This window comes from Protopterus annectens, chromosome 12.part0 (genome assembly GCF_019279795.1).
Source record: "Protopterus annectens isolate FY-2018-M chromosome 12.part0, PAN1.0, whole genome shotgun sequence".
In the NCBI taxonomy this organism is placed as follows: domain Eukaryota; kingdom Metazoa; phylum Chordata; order Ceratodontiformes; family Protopteridae; genus Protopterus; species Protopterus annectens.
In genome coordinates this window covers 542,805,933-542,828,885 of record NC_056746.1, presented here as the reverse complement: position 1 = coordinate 542,828,885, position 22,953 = coordinate 542,805,933, and the positions used below count along the sequence as shown (strand labels likewise).

The following is a 22,953-nucleotide window of genomic DNA, read 5'->3' as shown; positions in this document are numbered from 1 at the left end:
GTACACATCCCGGGATGTCATCTGGTCCCATGGATGCTGTATTCTTAGCTTTGGAGAGTGCGGTTTCTACCTGTGTGGCCATGATTACTGGAATTTGACAATCTTTTGGTATTGAGATGGGCCCTTTAGGGGGTGAGAGCAGGGTGAATTTGGCACTAAATCGATCTGCCAGGATATTGGCAATATCCTTGGGATCAGTATATTTAATGCCATTCTGTTGTAGCTCAGAGCAGATCTGAGCATTGCCATTTAGATTCTCGACATAACTATAGAACGCCTTGTGGATGTCTGTGTAAGGGAGTTTTTTGTATCCTGGAATTTTCCTCTTTTCTGCAACAGTTTCTTCCTTCTGTTGTATAGTTTGTTTATGGCAGGGGACCACCAGATTGTCTTCCTTTTTGTGGAGGAGAGCATCTTGGTTCTATTTCGGATGGCACAATTCATGCATGAGTAAATGTGCTCGTACAATGCCTTAGTGTAGGATTCAGCAGTCGAATTTTCAGTTCCAATCTGCATGGGTGTCATGAAGTTTATCACTTCTGACTTGAGTAGCATGAAGTTGGCTTTGGAGAAGTTTTTTATGGAGGTTTCCTTACTGGGGGTGGGACTGGGATGTGGATGTCAAGAGTGATTAGCTTATGTTTAGACATGACCAATGAGGGGTTGATCACTAATGTGGAGCATCTATCTCCCTTGTTGGTAATGACCAGGTCTAAGATATTGGACCCCCTGGTGGGACAATGGATTAGTTGATTCAGGGCATTGGAATTTATGAATTCCAAGAACTGTTGGGAAAAGGTGTTGGTACCCGAGTAGTTTTCCCAGTTAATGGCAGCATAGTTGAAATCACCCAGGATTAGGGAGTTTGGCTGTATCTTAATATTTTCCAGTATGTTTAGAAAGGTGTAGTGAGAATCTTGAGGCATGGTGGGGGATCTGTATCAAGCTACAGTTTGGATTGCAGTCTTACTTAGTGTTAGTTGCACCTGGAGAATTTCAGATGCATTGTGTTGGGCAACTAGCCTGGAAGTGTGAATATCTTTGGTGAATATGGATGCTCCTCCACCTTAAGTGTTACGGTCTTGGTTTGGTGGCCAAAAAATGTGGTAAGAGTTGTAGCCTGGTATTGCAGGGGTGCTCTCTGGAGCCTTCAACCAGGTCTCAGTTACTGCACAGATATCGATGTTCTCCATTTTTAGGAGTGCCTCGAGAGAGTGCATTTTGAGGTTTAGACTTCTAGCATTGAGTAGCATTATCTTCAGATTTTCCATGCTTGTATCTGTTGCAGTGGTGGTTTTGTCCTTTGAACCTTGCCTAAAAAGGCACTATAGGGGTGGCAAGAGCTTTAGCCAGTAACCTGAATCCCAGGGGCGACAGATGCAGACCATCTCTGACAAAGCATCGTGGTTTGTCGATCATGTCGTCCCAAGCAGACAGATACTGGATCCCCTTTGAATGACACCAGACGCTTAGCTAATTGTTGAAGTCAATCATTTTGTCCTTATACTGTGGTATCATTCTGGGTGAAGGCAGGATGCTACTCGGGGCTAGGGTCATACCTGCCACATGATCCAAGAGCTCTTCCATGTCTCTTTTCATGTAGTCCAGGGAGGTACGTCTCAAGTCATTCACTCTAACATGGACAATGACAGAGTACTTGTTGTAGAGTGACTTGAGTGCATGCATTATGTGGCAGATCCTGGAACCCAACAGGCAGCTGACTGTAATTTTCTCCTTGTTCAGCCTGGTGAGTTGGACATCAGTGTGCCTGACTATAGAGTCCCCTATGACTAAAGTGTTTTGTACATTGTGTTGCCTTAGGGGCTGTTGTTGGGTGGCACACTGGTGTTGTGAGCTATGTGTCACTTTGATTGTGACTGGTGTTTGTTTGCATTTCAGCTTCGGAGGTCCTTGTTGCTTGGGCAGGTTAATGTTAAGGGCATCTGCATATGTGGGTTTAGTGTTGCTATCTGTGGCTGTTGATGGTGTGGGTTTTGAAGGGCTATGTGTTGCTTGAGGTGTAGTGCAGGTGTTAACCTTCAACTCTTGACTGTCTAGCACAATCTTGACTGGAGAGAGATTTGCTTCCAGTTTGGCTATGTAAATGCATCTCTCACAGGTTTTAGTGTTGGGTGGTAGGAGGAGACGGTTGTCTGTGTACATGAGGCAGTTGCCGCATTTCTCCATTATGCCCAGATTCACCAGGTGGACAGGAGAAACCACTGGAAGCTGACCCTTGGGCATGCCTGTTTAAGTGCTTTTTTGGTAAAGTACAAGAGCCGTTTTCCCTTACCTTTGCAAGGTACTTTGCAATTATAGGCTGTTTAGTGCCTATGATTAATTTCTCCTTATTAACATGGAGAGTCGAGTGCTTGTATCAGTTTAAGGCTTCCTAGTTCTTTTCAGCAGGTTTTAGAGCAAGTGCTAGTCACAGGAGTTCAGATTTTAGTGCTACTGCTGAGAAACCAGCTAGTTCTAACGGAAAATTTAAAGAGCAGACTTTCTGGCACCTACAATAGTTTATCTGTAGCCCAGCAGTGCTGCACAATGTGAAAAACATGCAAACAGATGCGTTTTTAAGCCAGAAAGTTGAAAGGGATAGAAATCAGCCCAAAATGGCTAATGGCTAGTGTTAGATAGGCAGTAGAATGCTCACCACTCCAACTGGTAAGCAGTAGGACTTCCCTCTACCACAGCAAGGTCTAGTTAGCTCTGAACACAGAAAATAAAGTCCTGAAACCAGCAAAGCCTGGGATTTGGACTTTACTAGCTAGGAAAGGTGGGAAACGAGCAAACAAGATAGTATTTTTTTTTTGGGGGGGGTTGGTTAAAACAGGCTAAACAATGCAATAATACAGTAAATAAACACAGAAAAGGCTAATGCACATGAGTGTGTAGCCCTAAATATTAAATGCAATTTAAACTCTACAAAATTAGCAATTTATAACTTTTTAAATGAAGCAAGGCAAGTGTACAACTAAAAAATGATTTAAGAGGCAGTAATACAGTAGAATAAGTAGCTAGACTACATATACAGAACAGTCTATATATACGGAAAAGTAGCTAAAGCAACACTAAAACAATTTGGATGCAGTGCAAACTAGAGCACTTGAGTTTTAGCAGTATTAAGGCAAATACAGTTTAAATAAATGCACTAAAATATAATTTATATTTCCAAAATGTTTGAGAAGCACAGTCAGAACAGAAAGAGATTCAGGCAATTTTTTTTACAAGAAATATAGTAGTAACCAGTAGGCAATCCAACCCCGTTGTAAGCAGCAAACAACTAAACAAACAAAAGCAATGGTGAAGCAAAGCACGACTTCAACCATCATTCAATATTATAAAAAAATTAAATTTTTTTTTTCTTTAAGAAAGGGAAAAAGGGAGGAAGAAAATGAAATAAACTAAGTGGGTTGGCATTCTCAGATGTTCTCTCTATATTAGGCAGAATAAGCTAATGACACTAGATTGGGAGGAGTGCCCAAGACCAAATTTAGAGTAGGGGCGGGCAACTGCAAGGCCAGCAGGTATCTTAGTCAGAAAACACTATAGAAATGTTTATCACAGCAGAAAACCAGCAGTGAGCCAGTAGCTATGAAATGCAGTACAAGTATGCAGTATACAAAAAATTACTATAAATATCTAGAATAAGCAATAAATACTAAAAATAAGCAAAAAAAAAGGCTACTTATTGCTATATATCACAGATTAGGTGCTCCTCCTCAGATAGCTCTGTGTATAATGGCTGAAACACTCAAGTTAACTTCTTAGGTAACAGAAAGTTGAAACCTGAAACAACTTTAAAAAAAGCTCAAAAGAAATAATGAGGTGCTTTCTCCAAGCAGTAGACCTGGCAACCCAACTAGACAATGACCATAAACACTAAACTCTCACTGAAGTGGGGGATGGTCTTTGCTAACTAAGATGGCCTGGCCAATGAGCTCAGAAAGCCTCTAACAAACAACTAGGCTCACAAACACGATCAGGAATATGAAGAATATTACAGCTACTACCCAAACTATTTTAGGCAGAACACAATACAGAAATGTTTATCACAAAGACAGTCAGGAATATGGACAATATTACAGCTATGACCTAAACTATTTTAGGCAGAAAACACAACACAAATGTTTATCACAGTAGAAAACCAGCAGTGAGCCAATAGCTATGAAATACAGCACAAGTATGCAGTATACAATCAAATTGCTATAAATATCTAGAATAAGCAATACATACTAAAAATAAGCAAAAAAACAGGCCACTTATTGCTATATATCACAGATCAGGTGCTCCTCCTCAGATAGCTCTGTGTGTAAAGGCTAAAACACTCAAGTTAACTTCTTAAGTAACAGAAAGTGGAAACCTGAAACAACTTTAAAAAAAGCTCAATAGAACCACTGAGCTGCTTTCTCCAAGCCATAGACCTGGCAACCCAACTAGGCAATGACCACAAACATTAAACTCTCACTGAAGTGGGGGATGGTCTTTGCTAACTAAGATGGCCTGGACAATGATCTAAGAAAACAGCCTCTAACAAACAACTAGGCCCACAAACACGATCAGGAATATGGAAAATATTACATCTACTACCTAAACTATTTTAGGCAGAACACACTACAGAAATATTTATCACAAACACAATCAGGAATAATGACAATATTACAGTTACGACCTAAACTATTTTCGGCAGAAAACACTATAGAAATGTATATCACAGCAGAAAACCAGCAGTGAGCCAATAAGTATGCAATACAGTACAAGTATGCAGTATACAATAAAATTGCTGTAAATATCTAGTATAAGCAATAAATTCTAAAAATAATCAAAAACCAGGCTACTTAGTGATATATATCACGGATCAGGTGCTCCTCCTCACATAGGTCTGTGTGTAATGGCTGAAACACTCAAGTTAACTTCTTAAGTAACAAAAAGTTGAAACCTGAAACAACTTTAAAAAAAGCTAAAAAGAACCAATGAAGTGCTTTCTCCAAGCTGTAGACTTGGCAACCCAACTAGACAATGACCATAAACACTAAACTCTCACTGAAGTGGGGGATAGTCTTTGCTAACTAAGATGGCCTGGACAATGAGCTCAGAAAACATCCTCTAAAAAGCAACAAGGCCCACAAAAACAACAAGGAATATGGAGAATATTACAGCTACTACCTAAACTATTTTAGGCAGAGCACACTATAGAAATTATCACAAACACAATCAGTGATATGGACAATATTATAGCTACGACCTAAACTGTTTTAGGCAGAAAACACTACAGAAACTTTTATCACAGCAGAAAACCAGCAGTGAGCCAATAGCTATGAAATTCAGTACAAGTATGCAACATACAATAAAATTACTATAAATATCTAGAATAAGCAATAAATACTAAAAATAATCAAAAAACAGGCTACTTATTGATATATATCACAGATCAGGTGCTCCTTCTCAGATAGTTTTGTGTGTAATGGCTAAAACACTCGTTAACTTCTTAAGTAACAGAAAGTTGAAACCTGAAACAACTTTAAAACAAGCTGAATAGAACCAATGAGGTGCTTTCTCCAAGCAGTAGACCTGGCAATCCAACTAGACAATGACCATAAACACTAAACTCTCACTAGGCCCACAAACACGATCAGGAATATGGAGAATATTACAGCTACTACCTAAACTATTTTAGGCAGAACACACTACAGAAATGTTTATCACAAACACAATCAGGAATATGGACAATATTACAGCTACGCCCTAAACTATTTTAGGCAGAAAACACTACAGAAATTTTTATCACAGCAGAAAACCAGCAGTGAGCCAATAGCTATGGAATACAAGTATGCAGTATACAATAAAATTGCTATAAATATCTAGAATAAGTAATAAATACTAAAAATAAGCAAAAAAAACAGGCTACTTATTGCTATATATCACAAATCAGGTGCTCTTCCTCAGATAGCTTTGTGTGTAATGGCTGAAGCACTCAAGTTAACTTCTTAAGTAACAGAAAGTTGAAACCTGAAACAACTTTAAAAAAATGTCAAAAATACCAATGAGGTTTTTTCTCCAAGCTGTAGCCCTGGCAACCCAACTAGACAATGACCATAAAAACTAAACTCTCACTGAAGTCGGGGATGGTCTTTGCTAACTAAGATAGCCTGGACAATAAGCTCAGAAAACAGCCTCTAACAAACAACTAGGCCCACAAACACAATCAGGAATATGGAGAATATAACAGCTACTACCTAAACTATTTTAGGCAGAGCACACTATAGAAATGTTTATCACAAACACAATCAGGAATATGGACAATATTACTGCTACGACCTAAACTATTTTAGGCAGAAAACACTACAGAAATGTTTATCACAGCAGAAAACCAGCAGTGAGCCAATATCTATGAAGTACAGTACAATTATGCAGTATACAATAAAATTGCTATAAATATCTCGAATAAGCAATAAATACTAAAATCAATCAAAAAAGCAGGCTACTTATTATCACAGATCAGGTGCTTCTCCTCACATAGCTCTGTGTGTAATGGCTGAAACACTCAAGTTAACTTCTTAAGTAACAGAAAGCTGAAACCTGAAACAACTTTAAAAAAAGCTCAAAAGAACCAATGGGGTGCTTTCTCCAAGCCGTAGACCTTGGCAACCCAACTAGAGAATGACCATAATAACTAAACTCTCACTTAAGTGGGGGATGGTCTTTGCTAACTAAGATGGCCTGAACAATGAGCACAGAAAACAGCCTCTAACAAACAACTAGGCCCACAAACACGATCAGGAATATGGAGAATATTACAGCTACTACCTAAACTATTTTAGGCAGAACACACTACAGAAATGTTTATCACAGCAGAAAATCAGCAGTTAGCCAATAGCTATGAAATACAGTACAAGTATGCAGTATACAATCAAATTGCTATAAATATCTAGAATAAGCAATAAATACTAAAAATAAGCAAAAAACAGGCCACTTATTGTTATATATTACAGATCAGGTGCTCCTCTTCAGATAGCTCTGTGTGTAGTGGCTGAAACATTCAAGTTAACTTCATAAGTAACACAAAGTTGAAACCTGAAACAACTTTAAAAAAAACTCAAAAGAAGCAGTGAGGTGCTTTTTCCAAGCTTTAGACCTGGCAACCCAAATAGACAATGACCATAAACACGCAACTATCACTGAAGTGGGGGATGGTCTTTGCTAACTAAGATGGTCTGGACAATGTGCTCAGAAAACAGCCTCTAACAAACAACTAGGCCCACAAATATGATCAGGAATATGTTGAATACTACAGCTACTACCTAAACTATTTTAGGCAGAACACACTACAAAAATGTTTATCACAAACACAATCAGGAATATGGACAATATTACAGCTACGACCTAAACTATCTTAGGCAGAAAACACTACAGAAATTTTTATCACAGCAAAAAAACAGCAGTGAGCCAATAGCTATGAAATACAGTACATGTATGCAGTATACAATAAAATTTCTATAAATATCTAGAATAAGCAATAAATACTAAAAAATACACAAAAAAACAGGCTACTTATTGCCATATATCACAGATCAGGTGCTCCTCCTTAGATAGCTCTGTGTGTAATGGTTGAAACACTCAAGTTAACTTCTTAAGTAGCAGAAAGCTGAAACCTGAAACAACTTTAAAAAAAGCTTAAAAGAACCAATGAATTGTTTTCTCCAAGCAGTAGACCTGGCAACTCAACTAGACAATGATCATAAACACTAAACTCTCACTGAAGTGGGGGATGGTCTTTGCTAACTAAGATGGCCTGGACAATGAGCTCAGAAAACAGCCTCTAACAAACAACTAGGCCCACAAACATGATCAGGAATATGGAGAATATTACAGCTACTACCTAAACTATTTTAGGCAGAGCCCACTATAGAAATGTTTATCACAAACACAATCAGGAATATGAACAATATTACAGCTATGACCTATACTATTTTAGGCAGAAAACACTACAGAAATATTTATCACAGCAGAAAACCGGCAGTGAGCCAATAGCTATGAAATACATTACAAGTATGCAGTATACAATACAATTGCTATAAATATCTAGAATAAGCAATAAATACTTAAAATAAGCAAAAAAAAAAAAAACAGGCTACTTATTGCTATATATCACAGATCAGGTGCTCCTCCTCCGTTAGCGCTGTGTGTAATGCTAAGGCTGTTAGAATTTCATCCGGCAAGTTTGATTCCAACATCTGATTCACGTAATCCATCGTTTTGCATAATATATTCAATATGTAAATTAAATAAGTAGGGTGACAACATACAACCTTGTCTCACTGCTTTCCCAGTCTCGAACCAGTCAGTCTTTTCATATTCAAGTCTAGCTATCACTTCTTATACTGCATACAGATTCCTCAAGAGGCAAATAAGGTGACCTGACATCCCCATTTCTCTAACACTTTACTGCAAGATGCGATCCTCACAGTCAAAGACATTAGAGTAGTCAATAAAATAGAAATAAATATTTTTTCCGGAACTAGATTTGTCTGCTATCCAGCAGATGTTCATAATTTCATCTTTGGTGCCTCTGTTCTTTCTACAAGTGCACATCTCTCACTTTACTGCTGGAGTCTAGTTTGCAAAACACTGAACATTACCTTAATAGCATGTGACACAAGTGCAGTTGTATGAAAATGTGAGCACTCTTTAGCATTGGCAGATATTCTGGAAAATTCCACGTAACTGTAACCGCATCATTATGTAGGAGTTTAAACCATTCATCTAGGATTCTGGCCCTACATCACAGAATGCACCATCGTATATGTCAATAATGTCAGTGTCTTTCTGATAAAATACTGTATATTCCTCAGCCACTTCTTAACATCTTCTTTGTCTGCTAGATTCTTTCCATCTTTGTCTTGTATCACAGATATTTTTACCCAGAAATGCCCCTTAATGTTTAATCATATTGAAGTGAAATCTTGCCTTTCTACTATTATCTTCTAATGTCTTGTACTGCACATTGCCTCATCTCTTCTTGCTATCCTCTGAAATTCTTCATTCATTTTGGCTTATTTTCCATTTTTCCATTGTCTTTTATTGTCATTTTTTCCTTGGCCAGTCCTAAATCTCTGCATACAACCATTTTTCCTCTTTAATCTTCTTTCTGTTTGGAACATTCCTGTTGCCACCAAGTGGACACTATCACTCATTTCTGTCCATACTTCTTTTGGCACTGTTCTTTATCTCACTAAATATTAATCTGGAATATTGTGGAGCTTGTCTATTAATTCACGTGTTCCTTGACCACCATCTGTAACACTCCAATTATCTGTGATGAATATAGTGTCTTTTTTAAGTGTTATGTCCAGAAGATGCTGCATATACTCATAAAGCTGGTAGAATTCCTTCTCTTTAGCATCTGTAGTTGGAACATAAATTTGTATCACTCTAATGTTGAATGGGATTATCTTGTAGTCTGACAGCTATTATTTTTGGGGTGTATAATTGAGCTATAATTTTGACACACTTTTATTAACTATGAGGGTTACTCCATTGTTATTCGTAGTAGAAGATCTGACAATTATCTGATGATAAAATAGCCAACTCAAGTATGTTTCTTTAATTAATCCCTAAAATATGAATGCTTATTCTTGTAATCTTATCCTTAACCACATTCCGAAAAAAATCAGTGTTTATTCCTGTCATCACATTAAGTTTACTTTGGTTCATAGTTCTTGTAATTCAAGTTTCAATAGTCTGAATTTGTTTGCAGCATTGGACTTTCATCTCAGAGCACCTCATCAGATGGGATGTTGTTTCACCTTTAACCCATCTGCATCATAACAACTGCTCCTCCCTAATAGTATGCTGGACATCTTCAAACATCTCATTTCATTTTCCAGTTTCATTTTAACATGTTACAGGTTGCCTTTATCCACAGGGTTTTTCTTGGGTAAAATCCTGGAGTGTATTGCCCTTGCTTCTCCAGTGAATCGAATTTAGTCTGATCTTTCAACCATGACCTGTCATCTTGAGAGGTTCTACATAGTGCAGCTTATAGCCTCACTAAGACCCATAAATCCCTTCAGTATGACAGTTAAGCCGCAACTGTTTTCAGTCTTGCTGATTATTTCTATTTTCTACACAGTTTTTTATAATAAGAAGAGTAGGAGGTTCTGGGAGGCACCCCAAAAAATATTGATCTGTTGCTGTGCTGGTCTGTTTTAGGATGTGTTATATTTATGATGAAGTACTTAGTCTGTTTGCTTCCCAACCCTATACATTATGCTTCTAAAAGTACTTTTCCTAGTGGTACCACTATATAGACATACAGATGGAGTTTGCAAGTTAGTTGTTTAGTTTTTTTTTTTTTTTTTTTTTTGTTAATGATCACAAAAGCAGGCTGTTGGTTTTGTTTTCACAATCACTGATGTTTTGATAAGCTAAAATGTCAGGTAGTATGTTATCAATACTATATAGTGTCAGAGGCTCAGCAGATAGCATATGTGCCTTAGGTGCTAGAAGACTAAAAAGCTGTGGGTTTAATTCCCACTCGAGGTGATTAGGTTCATTTTCACATTGCTGACATTGTAGTGTAGCATTAGCAGGTACTGCATTCCTGAGTGTGCCATCCTTCAAATGAAATGTTAAATCATGATCGTATCTACTTGAATTGGTGGTAACTCAGGTGGATGCAAAAGATCTCATGACACCTATCAAAAAAGATATGGAAAGTTTCCCTCCACCCTGACCAAATGTTTGATTATCCCCTTACAAAACATTACTAGCCTAGTGGAACTGACCCAGTCAACAATGGATAAATAAATAAGTAAAAAAAAAATCTTTGTCAATATAATGTGCGTCATTGTTGGTGCTTTTAGTATTATACTTTCTCACACACACACACACACACACACACACACACACACACACACACACACACACACACACACACACACACACACACACACACACACACACACACACACACACACACACACACACACACACACACACACACACACATAGACACACACATACACACACACACACACACACACACACACACACACACACACACACACACACACACACACACACACACAAACATGCACACTTATGATAAATAGACATAAATTAAGATAATGTAGATAAATTTTGATATAACGTACTTACATAGCTAATAATACGGGTCTATATTATATAAGCGAACACAATGAATTGCGAATGCTATATAATCAACACACAATCCCCAAAAACCCAAAATGTTGAACACATGGATCAGCAACTTTTCCCCAGGGAAAAAAAAAATTGTTGATCCGTTAAAAAAAAAAAAAATCAAAACACAAAATAAAGTGGGGGGCTTCACCCCCTCCCCACCCCTACGTAAATATACCAACTTAGAGATTGCACCACAGTGGAGGAAATGACAAAGTCCCGAAAATGGCTCAGTTTCCTAGGGAAAAAGTTGCTGTTCTGTGCTTTCGGTATTTTGCCATTTCACATAATTACGTTCAACTAAACAGCATTCACAATTCATTGCATTCGCAAAAATAATAGAGACCCAATAATACATACAGTAAACACACACACACACACACACACACACACACACACACACACACACACACACACACACACGCAGACACACACACACGCACACACACACACACACACACACACACACACACACACACACACACACACACACACAAAGACTTCTCATCCTCTTAATGCAAGAAATCTGGACAAAGCCTAAAATAATGATGGGACAAAGGTCCCAAAACAGTGACAGGTTTTTAAATATTGTTCTTATAAACTTACTAAGCTGTTAAAATAACAGAATTTGTGTTAGAATGTATTTTCTGAAGAATATGAAGTCTGAAACTCAAATATATATGTCATTATTTGACCATTATTTAGTGACTTCAATCCTCCATAATTTGCTAGAAAACCAAAGATTTTATGACGAACAGATTAAATATTTGAGACAAAAATTTGGTCATTCTGTAAAAATCTGTACAGTTGAGAGGTATGCACATACACACATAAATTATTGCATGCGTCCATAGAAACACACACACACACACACACACACACACACACACACACACACACACACACACACACACACACACACACACTAACACATTGTCTTTCTTGTACATAGTACTGTCTGTTCATATGCTATGACTTCAATCCACTTGTTTTGATTTTCACACTTGATAGTTCATGTTCATGGACTCTAATAATGCAATGCCTACTCCATCAAAATGCCCACTAGCAATAAGTCACCATTGTAGTTAGTAAAATGTTATACCTGCCAAGCTACGTCCATCTGGGTGCCTTCTAAAGTAGGATATCACTTCATTACCAGAGATGGTCTGTCTGTTTCTTCATCGCTGGTACACATGCTGCTATTATGTTCTTTGCAAATTTCTTTACTGAGTTTTTGCTATATGTGGGAGATGTTGGAAACCAAAACGTTCCATTTTATGCGTAATTTAAGTAATGTGATACAGTTGTGAATATGTTAAAGTTCAGGTAATCGCCCTCAAAAGGATAATATAGTGTAAGATGGAGACAATTGCTCCGCTGCTTCTGAACGTGAGAGATTAGAATAATTTCTGGGAGTATTTCACACAGCTACCTTTTTTAATTAGGCTCATTTTTGTAGAGATTCACTCCATTTGTTTCAGATTGCATTAACCTTTGATGTAAAGGGGTTCCCTGAAGAGAGATTTGAATTAGCAGTATATCCACAAACATGATGGAACTGGGTTATAAATATCTATTTTTCATATTCATGAGTAATGCCATTTATCAATCTTTTTCATTGCTTAGAATAAAGAACTGTGACACTGGACTGTAACACTGCAACAGCAATGACAAAATACATTTGTTTGCAATAAATACACATATAGTGTTAAATTGGTCAGTTGCTTATTATTTAATGTACAAAGTCCAGCTACTGTGGCAAGCAGAAATGTGACTTGTGTATAAACATTCTAAATGACATGACTTCTCAGGAAGGACAAAACATGTTTAACACTGAGGGTTAAGGCAGCCTGGCGTCTGTATGTTTCAGCCAACAAAATATATCTGATGCTACAAAATAAGAAAGCACATCACCTATCTTCCTTGTGGATTGTTGTGATCTCCTCTTTATATTATCTAAGTACTATTTATAATTGGATAATGCAGTCATTCCACAAAGTCATTTATCTTCCTGCATAATCAGCTTCTAGGCATTTTGAAACTCTCAATGTCACACTTTCTCACTTAATAGTTTCTGCTCCACACTCAGCAGAGATAAACTCTGCTAGTAGGTAATCAAATGCTTAATACAACAATCCTGTCACTAGAACAACTAGATGTTCATGAGTACACAAGAAAGCTCATGCACAAACAAAGTTATGGAAAAATCTGTCACTGATACCTATGTAAAACTAAACTCTTAACTCAGTTAGCAAAGTGGTTGATATTATGTTTCTTGCGTATTCAAATGTCTTTTAGGCTGGATATAAGTAAAGTAATATCAACTTGTAGTAACATACTTTTCACCATATTTAATAGAATTCTATAGAGATAATATCAGACAGGCAGTGCAGAAGAGGGAGTTATGCTGTATTTTTTTTGTCTTGTAGTCCTGCATTTGATTCTGTCTGACTGAAATGATAGTACAAGACACTGTTCTTGAATCCCTTCTGAAAACAGGCATTTGTGCTTAGTTGCTTTCCTTGGTTAAGACATAGATAAAGCTAATGCTAAAAGAACTGAATGGGTGTTGTTAATGCATTTTTTCTTAGTTGAGAACAGTAAGAAAAGAAATGTAATTATCTTTCATGCTGTTTAGAACAGGAGTACCCAGAATTCTTGGTACAAGAGTTGGGAAGGGCCACATTGCCATGCCAAACATTTATCTACATAGTCAAAACAGTTTGTCATGGGACGTGACAAGGGCAGTATAAAATGCTTTGCTTTGTCAGATTGTGGCCCATGGGCTGACTCTTGCCCCCCCACCCCCAAATGTAAGACACGCTTTTAATGGAAAATTAATGGAGATTGCAGAAAGGTGGATAAATAACATAGGCTGCAGATATAGATTATTAGATATTATACAACGATCCCCCATTAATATTCCAAAACGTGCACGCTGATTGGTCAGCATACACATTGTAAATCAGAGTTATAGTAATGGAAAAAGGTCCGGTTGCCCGGATTTTTTCCATTTGTATAACTCTTTTTTTACAGGAACGGAGATCGCAAGATCTCTGTTGCCTTTTACACACTGTCTCGCTATGTTAAACGAGTTTAACATAGTGAGACAGCTTTAAAAAAAGTAACGGAGATCTTCCTATCTCCTTTGCTTTTTTTAAAGCTGTCTCGCTATGTTAAACTCCTTTAACATAGCGAGACACTTTGTAAAAAGCAACGGAGATCTTGCTTTCTCCATTGCTTTTTTCAAAACTGTCTCGCTATGTTAAATGGTCTTGCTTTCTCAGCTCTGATGTACTGCGTAAGCATACACATGTGCAGTACATCAGAACTGCCACAGAATACCAGACAGTTGCAGAAGGGCAGCAAGGAGGCATTATACAATGCCATTATTTAAGAAAAGTAATTTATTTTTCTTAAATAATGTCATTGTATAATAGCAATAACCCACTTCTGGGTGTGGGTAATGCTTCGCCCACGTGACCAAACCACACCAACCGTGGGTAAATCCAGCATTATCCACACCCAGGCATGGGTTATTGCTATAGTAGCACTGACATTTTAAACCACAGCTCCATTGCTGTGCTTAGGTTACAGATGGCTTTTATTATACAGCATAATACACATGTCTTGAGGTGCTTCCAAGTCATAAAGCTACAGTATTTGTGTGATCTTTAAATAATTACATTTTCTCCTGTGATTTATTAACTTGTATTACTAAAAGCATTTACAATAAATCCATCCTTACACTGCCTGATTTGACTTTGTCACTGTCTGGCATGACAGTTCTTTTGACACTTTTTTTATCACCAAGAGAATACAGTTAGTAAGGGGGTGCATTACATATTGCAGCCAAGGTATCAGATCCTCTAAAACATAGAATGGTATTTCTTTACATTCATGCAGCTTATGTTCCATGATGGAGTAAAAGGAAAAAGAACAAGATATGTAACATTTTTTGCAAATCATGCTCTCATCATTTCATTTTATAGTGTCTTCATATCTGTAAGCTTTTCTGTAACTTTCTTCCAACAAGGGCATCATACAGTGTGTAGTAGACTCTTCCAAACATGGGCGGTTAAGAGATTCTGCCAGAAAAGGGTTGAGCATTATAATACTTTGTCGGGTTAAAATGGTGATACTTGACATTTTCCCACATAAAATCTATTCCCACACAAAATCCATTCACTGTGCTGCGTTGCTAAATAATTATCAGAATGTAATTATACTTCATCCCAAAAAGTGTCACTCTGTCTATTCATTGATGTTGGAAGATTTATTTTCACTGTACTGCTACCATCATTTTAATTCAATACTGTTAATAGTTATGTTTTTCAGAAGGCTTTGCATTTTTATACTAATAAAAATAATTGTTGACAAATGCAGAATCATTTTTGCACTTTATACTAGTAGAGTCCTTCTGTAGTACCAGTTCAAAGATAATAATAACATATAGGAATAGTAGTCAAGACAAAATGTCAGCATTTGAACATTTTAGTAAATGTAACATAACTAATGGCTGTATCTCATTCATATAACAGTACAGCAATTCTTACTAACCTTATAATAAGTAATTATTTTACTGTTGACTAGGACATCGTTATAGAATGGGCTACAGAGATTTCTACCTGTTCTCATAAGCTGTTTGTTCTTCCTTAGTGTTTAAATTTTTGTAGTATTCATAGCCTGAACCTTTTAGTGCCTTTCAATAGTGTACTAAGTTACTTGCCTTCATTTTGTAGTTTTACTTACAAATGATAGTGGTTTAAGGATTTGCATATTTGTAATTCACTCTTGCAACTCAGTGGTACACAAAGGAGCCCTTAAGGCTCAGAAATGCAGATATCAAGGACTGCTTCCAGTTTGTGTTATGGTAGAAATCATACATATATCTCAATATTTATAATATCGTATGTTTTTTATGCTGACAGAAGTAATAGAAACTCATTTGATTTCTTCTGCCTGTGTTATGTCTATATGAGATTGTGAACAGTGAGGATCAGGGAATTTGCCTTTTCCCAACTACAGAGGGATTTCAGAGTTAGTATATATATATATATATATATATATATATATATATATATATATATATATATATATAAATATATAGATATATAAAAATAAAATTAGCAGGCAGTGTGGGTCAATGTTTAGCCATTTGACATTTGTGTACTTCGATGTTTTGAAGTATATCCATTATGGTACAGTGCTACTGAGAAGAAAAAGAAATGTCAAATTTAGTAAATATACAGGTGCTGAGATTCATAGACAGCCTTCACTCTTGAGTATATCCGGTAGTGCAGAGATTTTCTTTTGTTTGGGTAGAACTAGTTACTGTTCTTAAGAAAAACAGAGCTCAGTTCATGTTTGCTATTGATGTAGTTACATAATGTTCTTGGGCAGAAGATCATCACACTGGCAGGTGTGATTAGCTAAGCACTCAATCCAAAGATGGGCATGTGTATGTGTCCTCATGTGTGCTGTTTGTACGGTCATTGGGTTATTGGTGATCATTGTGTTATAAAGTATTTAAGGTGAAAACACAATGTCATGACCAGGAAAATAGGCTAAAACATTCTAATCTAGATCATGGTGTAACACAGTGTCAAGGTAGCCATGGGAGGATGTTTCTAGGTAGAAGTTCCTAAACCCAGTATCAACTGGTGGCATATTGATGCACAGCAGATACTACAGTGTATAGGCTCTCTAACTTTATGAGTCCCTAGTCTGAAATCTGCTAATGACTTACTGAAAGGAGTTGCATGTTGTGTTACACATTCATTTCAGAAAATAGGTTGTTTGCACATGTCACTGGTACTAGAAACTCATCCAAAATATTGGTGCTATTGACTGAGCATTGGTGAATATATCTGTCTCTATGATTGTGTATATATATATATATATATATATATATATATATATATATATATATATATATATATATATATATATCTATATGTATTTATATTTACATATATATATATATATATATATATATATATGCGTGTGTGTATGTGGGTTTGTGTGTGTGTGTGTGAATATATATATATATATATATATATATATATATATATATATATATATATATATATATATGGATCTACTTTCAGTTACCAAAAGCCCATAATACCGAATGTTATTTTTGTGAGACAAAAGTAATAAAAATGAAAATCTTGAACCATGTAGTTTTTCCCAAGTCAAGTAAACACTTTCCCAAAACTACTCAAAACACACCATACCATCTGAAACCCACCTGCACCCCCCACACCCCTCCAGCAATATATACCAACTCCGAAATCTCACTGCAGTGGGGAAAAGGGTATATTTTCCAGGGCTGGGCAAGTGTTTACTTGCCCTGGCAATACTAAGCAGTCCGGGTTATAATTTTTTTGCGTTTATATTACATTATCGAAAGATGAAAATAGCGAACGCTATTTAATTGGCCGCAAAACATCTAAACATGAAAATATCAAACATTCAGAAAAAAATTGCTGCTCTGAAACACATACGCACAACACAAGCACATCAAACAAACAGCAACCACACACATACACTTAAATTCCTACATCTAACGCTACACTAAAGTAAACATACACTACTATCTACCCACTTACCTTAACCCAAACCCTAACCCTAAGGTCCGTCACTATCACACACTCACCTAACCCGTGCCCTAACCCTAACTCACTTAAATCGCCCCTTACCCTAATGTACAAACAATTGCACACTTACCTGAACCCATCCCATAACTTTCCACCACAGCGCTAAGAATAGTGAAGCCACAGAAACACCAACCAAATTCTTTCCCAAGGAAAGAATTCGCTGTTCTGCAGCTTCACTATTCTTGGCATTCGCTGAATAGTGTTCGATATCAGAACATCCAAAGTTTTAATATTTCGATGTTCTGATATACACCCATTTTTTTTATTTTCATCTCACAAGTATAACGTTCAGGTTTATGGGCATTCAGTAATTGAAAGTAGACCCATATATATATTCTTATAGATAAGCCAGAAAAGATGTCTGGCAGTCATACTTTTATATCAGATTTGTGTCAGTCAATCAGATGTCTGTCACTCATTACTATAGCAGATGTGCCTGAACAGTGCTTTAACAGCAGATGTGTATCAGTAATACTCTTACAGCACATGTGGATCAGTAGTACACTTACAGCAGATGTGCGTCAATAATACTCTTACAGCAGATGTGTGTCTGTGATACTCTTACAGTAGATGTGTGCCTGTGATACAATTACAGTAGATGTGGGACAGTGATTCTCTTACACTAGATGTGTGTCTGTGATACTCTTACAGTAGACGTGGGACAGTGATACTCTTACAGCAGATGTGTGTCTGTGATAATTCTACAGTAGATGTGGGGCAATAATACTCTTACAGCAGATGTGTGTCTGTGATACTCTTACAGTAGATGTGGGACAGTAATACTCTTACAGTAGCTGTGTGGCTGTGATACTCCTACAGTAGATCTGGGAGAGTGATACTCTTACAGTAGATGTGTGCCTGTGATACTCCTACGTAAATCTGGGATAGTGATACTCTTACAGTAGATGTGTGTCTGTGATACTCTCACAGTAGATGTGGGACAGTAATACTCTTACAGTAGATGGGTGTCTGTGATACTCTTACAGTAGATGTGTGTCTGTGATACTCTCACAGTAGATGTGGGACAGTGATACTCTTACAGTAGATGTGTGTCTGTGATACTCTCACAGTAGATGTGGGACAGTAATACTCTTACAGTAGATGGGTGTCTGTGATACTCTTACAGTAGATGGGTGTCTGTGATACTCTCACAGTAGATGTGGGACAGTGATACTCTTACAGTAGATGTGTGTCTGTGATACTCTCACAGTAGATGTGGGACAGTAATACTCTTACAATAGATGTGTGTCAGTCATACTGTTTTCCTACTGCAGATGTGTATCAGTCGTATTTCTGGAGCAGATATCTGTCAGTGATATTCTCACAGCACACGTTAGTGATGCTCCTACATCAGATATATTTCAGTCATGCTCCTAAAACAGATGTGTATTGGTCTTGATCCTGTGGCAAATATTTTCAGTCATATTCCTACAACAAGTGTGTGCCAGTAATATTCCTGTAGCAGATATGTGCGTGCCATTGTCCTTTAGCAGCTATGGAAGGGGGATGTTCTTAGAGCAGATGTTCCACAACAGATGCAGAGGCAAGACATGCTGTTATAGCAGATGGAGTGACATGCTTCTTTAACAGGTGAGACTGGTCCATGTTCCTATAGCAGATAGGACTAGGTATGCTTATACATCAGACTGGACCAAGGAATGCTCCTACAGCATGTGGGGGCAAGTTGTTCCTCTATGTCAGATGGGAAGGATATGCTCCTAGAGCATGTGGGATTGGGATATGTCCAATAGCAGGTAGACTATGTTTCTACAGCAGAAGGGGAAGAGACTCTTTATGCAGCAAATAGGACTATGAGATGTTCATATCACACAATGGGACAGGCTATTCTCCTACACTAGATGGGGTTGGAAACACTTCTGCAGCTTCAGTTTGCATTAAATGATGTATAAACTTGGTTTTTTGTGTACCAAATTTCATTTTTTTCTACAGAATGTGCTAGAAAAACATTTTATATCTTTCAGGGGTTAAGGTTAAAATGATTTTGTATTGGTGAGGTATCACACGATATTATTACAAAATAGTCTTTATTGTGAGAAAAAAAATGTGATGACTGGGAATTTTATTTTACAAAAATGTGATGACTGAATTTTATTTTACTAATTTTGTATTATGTGTTTGTCCATTTTGTTTACTATTCATTGACAACATGATGAGTACCCTAGTCCTTACTATCATCTCTTGAAGTGTGGCATGCAAGTTCAGCTGTGGCTTATGTCACATAGAGACTGCATATCCTCCTAGTTTATTGGATGGGGGGCAGATGGGGCTGTTCTCTGCTGTTTTGTTCTTTTAAGAAATGTTGTGATTGTTCCTGTCAGTCACTGTACTTTAGTGGATGCAGCACTATGTTAACTGACTCTGTACAGCTGATGTGTACGTTAAAAGTTCTTTTCCTGGCTGTTTGATTGACTGGACACCCTGATTAATAGTTTCACTGAACTTTGCATCTCTGTCTTTATCATTTTCTAATTAGTCAGCGGCCAGAGCTGAAAAAAGATTAAGTTAGCACAATTGAGCTTTAAACTAATCTAAAGTAAAAAAAAAATACAGGTTCTGCATGGGGCTTGAAAAATTCCAGTATAGATGAAAATAAGACAAACAAAAGCAGGAGAAATGATTAGATCCTGGATGCCTGCTACCTTTAACCCCAGTACATACTTCTTACACAAGAACTTGCAGATATTCTATGTGTCTATATGCTTGCTAATAGGTGTGTTGTTTTTAAAGCACAACATTTTTAAAGTTCAAAAATGAGTCCTGAAGTTCTCCTGATGTACAGAAATGTTATTCAGAGTTAGAACTTAAGAACAGATAATCTGACTTATATTTTCCACTAGAATAGTATGCAAAGTTATCATCTACTTTTGGGGTTTGAAATTTATTGCAATGTTTTTCCTACAAACATAAATTTTGTGTTGCATTCGCACACTAGATTAAAACATTCTATACCATTCAGAGAACATTTTTTTTTGTTACTGCACTATCCTGGGGAAGTACAGATTATATTAAGTTACAGTATTAGTTAATTGTAAATTGGGTGGCCATGGTGATGCAGCGGTTAGCATTGTCGTCTCACAGCAAGAGGCTCTCTGGTTCGATCCTCGGCTGGGGTGCCTTCTGTGTGGAGTCTGCATGTCCTCCCTGTGGTCGCATGGGTTTCCTCCAGGTGCTCCGGTTTCCTCCCACATCCCAAAGACATGCTGTAGGTGGATTGGACACTCTAAATTGGTGTGAGTGTGTGCATGTGTGTGCCTTCAGTGGAAGGTTGGGTGCCGGGCTGGCAATTTGACACAGTAAAACTCCACTGCCAATCATGAGCAGACAGGTGATCTGCTGTGTTGACCCCTGACCGGGAAAAGCTGAAAAAAGAAGAATTAATTAATTAATTAATTGTAAATTCATGAATGATACAGTGTAGTCATTTAATATTCTAAAATAGTCTGAACTCGAAGCACAACTTAAAATAACATAGCTCTTTGTTTGTAGCTGGGAAGTTGATCCTGATTATTGTGAAGAGGTGAAGCAAACTGCTCCTTATGACAGAGGTACCAGACTCCTGGATCTCATGGATATGACAATTTTGGACTTTCTTATGGGTAAGTTATATCAATTCTCTCAGATGCAATCATTTTATGTCACCAGTTTAAAGTTGCCACTCAGATTTCATTTGCAATCTGTAATGATCACTAGGGCAGAAAATAGGAGTGTATCTTTTACATCATCAATACTTGGCTAATCTGTGTTCTTGTTATCATATTTTGCTGCCATTAAATCTCATCTACAATAAACCATCTACTTATGGACTGGTTGTATCCATACCTCAAATGTCCAGAATTTCACAGAATGCCCAGATTTTTGCCACATATTTTTGGTCTGCTCTTCATAAAATTTTTGGTTTTCTGGGAAATCGTTAATGAATGAAGTCATTAAATAATGTTAGACATGTAATTTACATATTTCAAATACTTCAAAAATGCATGCTAATGCAAAACCTGTTATTCTTTCAACTCTCTAAATTTATTGACGCAATATGTTGAATCAATCTTTGATTTTGAGCCTTTGTCTTCCTAATATATTTGGTTTTGTCCATAATTCTTGTGCTAAGAAGTTGAGAGGTATGGTAAAGTCATAGTAGCTAATTAAATATTGTGTCCATTAGATTAGCTTGGCTGGCTAACACTATGGTTATCCGGCCCTTGCTTACCAGCTTTTCTTAGCACTGCATGTCTTCAGTGTTCCAGAGACCTTGGTGTTGGATATTAATTGATGTGGACAGAGAACTATTTCTAACTATTCATGTCATGGTTAGAGTTGATGCTAGCCAGATTTGTTGGCAGCTGTTCATTTCTTGTTCTTGCAATATATTGACTTATTTTTTTACTTTACTTTTGTGTAGCTTCCCATAGAAAGTTTCATCTCATATGTTTGTTCTTATGATATACGTTATTAACTTATATTAGAAATCGGTAGCAAAGGAAAGCCTATTAAAAACATTGCTGAGTCGCAAGGATATCTGAGAGCTCATGTGATGTTTATTGTGTTTTAAACATGAGCTGTAAGGCTGTGACTGAATGAATTGAAAAGGTTAACATCTAATTACTCATAAAGTATAAGCTGTACATGTGTGCATATGTAAATGAATAACAGATCAGAGAATAATTTATAAAGCTTAAATATATATATATATATATATATATATATATATATTTTTTTTTTTTTTTTTTTTTTTAAATGCTAGCATATCACTAAATCATGTTCTGCTTATGGCCACCCATATAATTTAAAAGCTCTGTTTACCTACTGAACTAACTTGATCACAAAATAAAATGCTTTCTAATAGTAAAGGGAATATACTCCATTTGCAAACAGAGCAACATTTCACATGTTGATGTAAATGTCCACCTGTTGAAGTGTATGTTGGTAAGACACATAAATACACAAGATGGAGAACAACACAAGAAAGCAGACACCCTGAAAGGCAACGGTATGAATGGTAAATGAAAGATGACAGTCTACTGAGCACTTATGCCAAGTGGAGATAAACAGAGAGGTAGGAACTAAAACA

The 22,953-nt window shown here is 36.9% G+C and overlaps 1 protein-coding gene across 1 annotated transcript in view; it reads left to right on the top strand.

Annotated features, from left to right (window-relative positions):
* FAM20C (FAM20C golgi associated secretory pathway kinase) overlaps positions 1-22,953 on the top strand; it is a 585,432-nt gene that overhangs the window by 489,967 nt on the left and 72,512 nt on the right. The window contains exon 7 of the mRNA XM_044089695.1: positions 21,375-21,484. Coding sequence (XP_043945630.1) covers positions 21,375-21,484 — 110 coding nt within the window. The remainder of the gene's footprint in view (positions 1-21,374; positions 21,485-22,953) is intronic.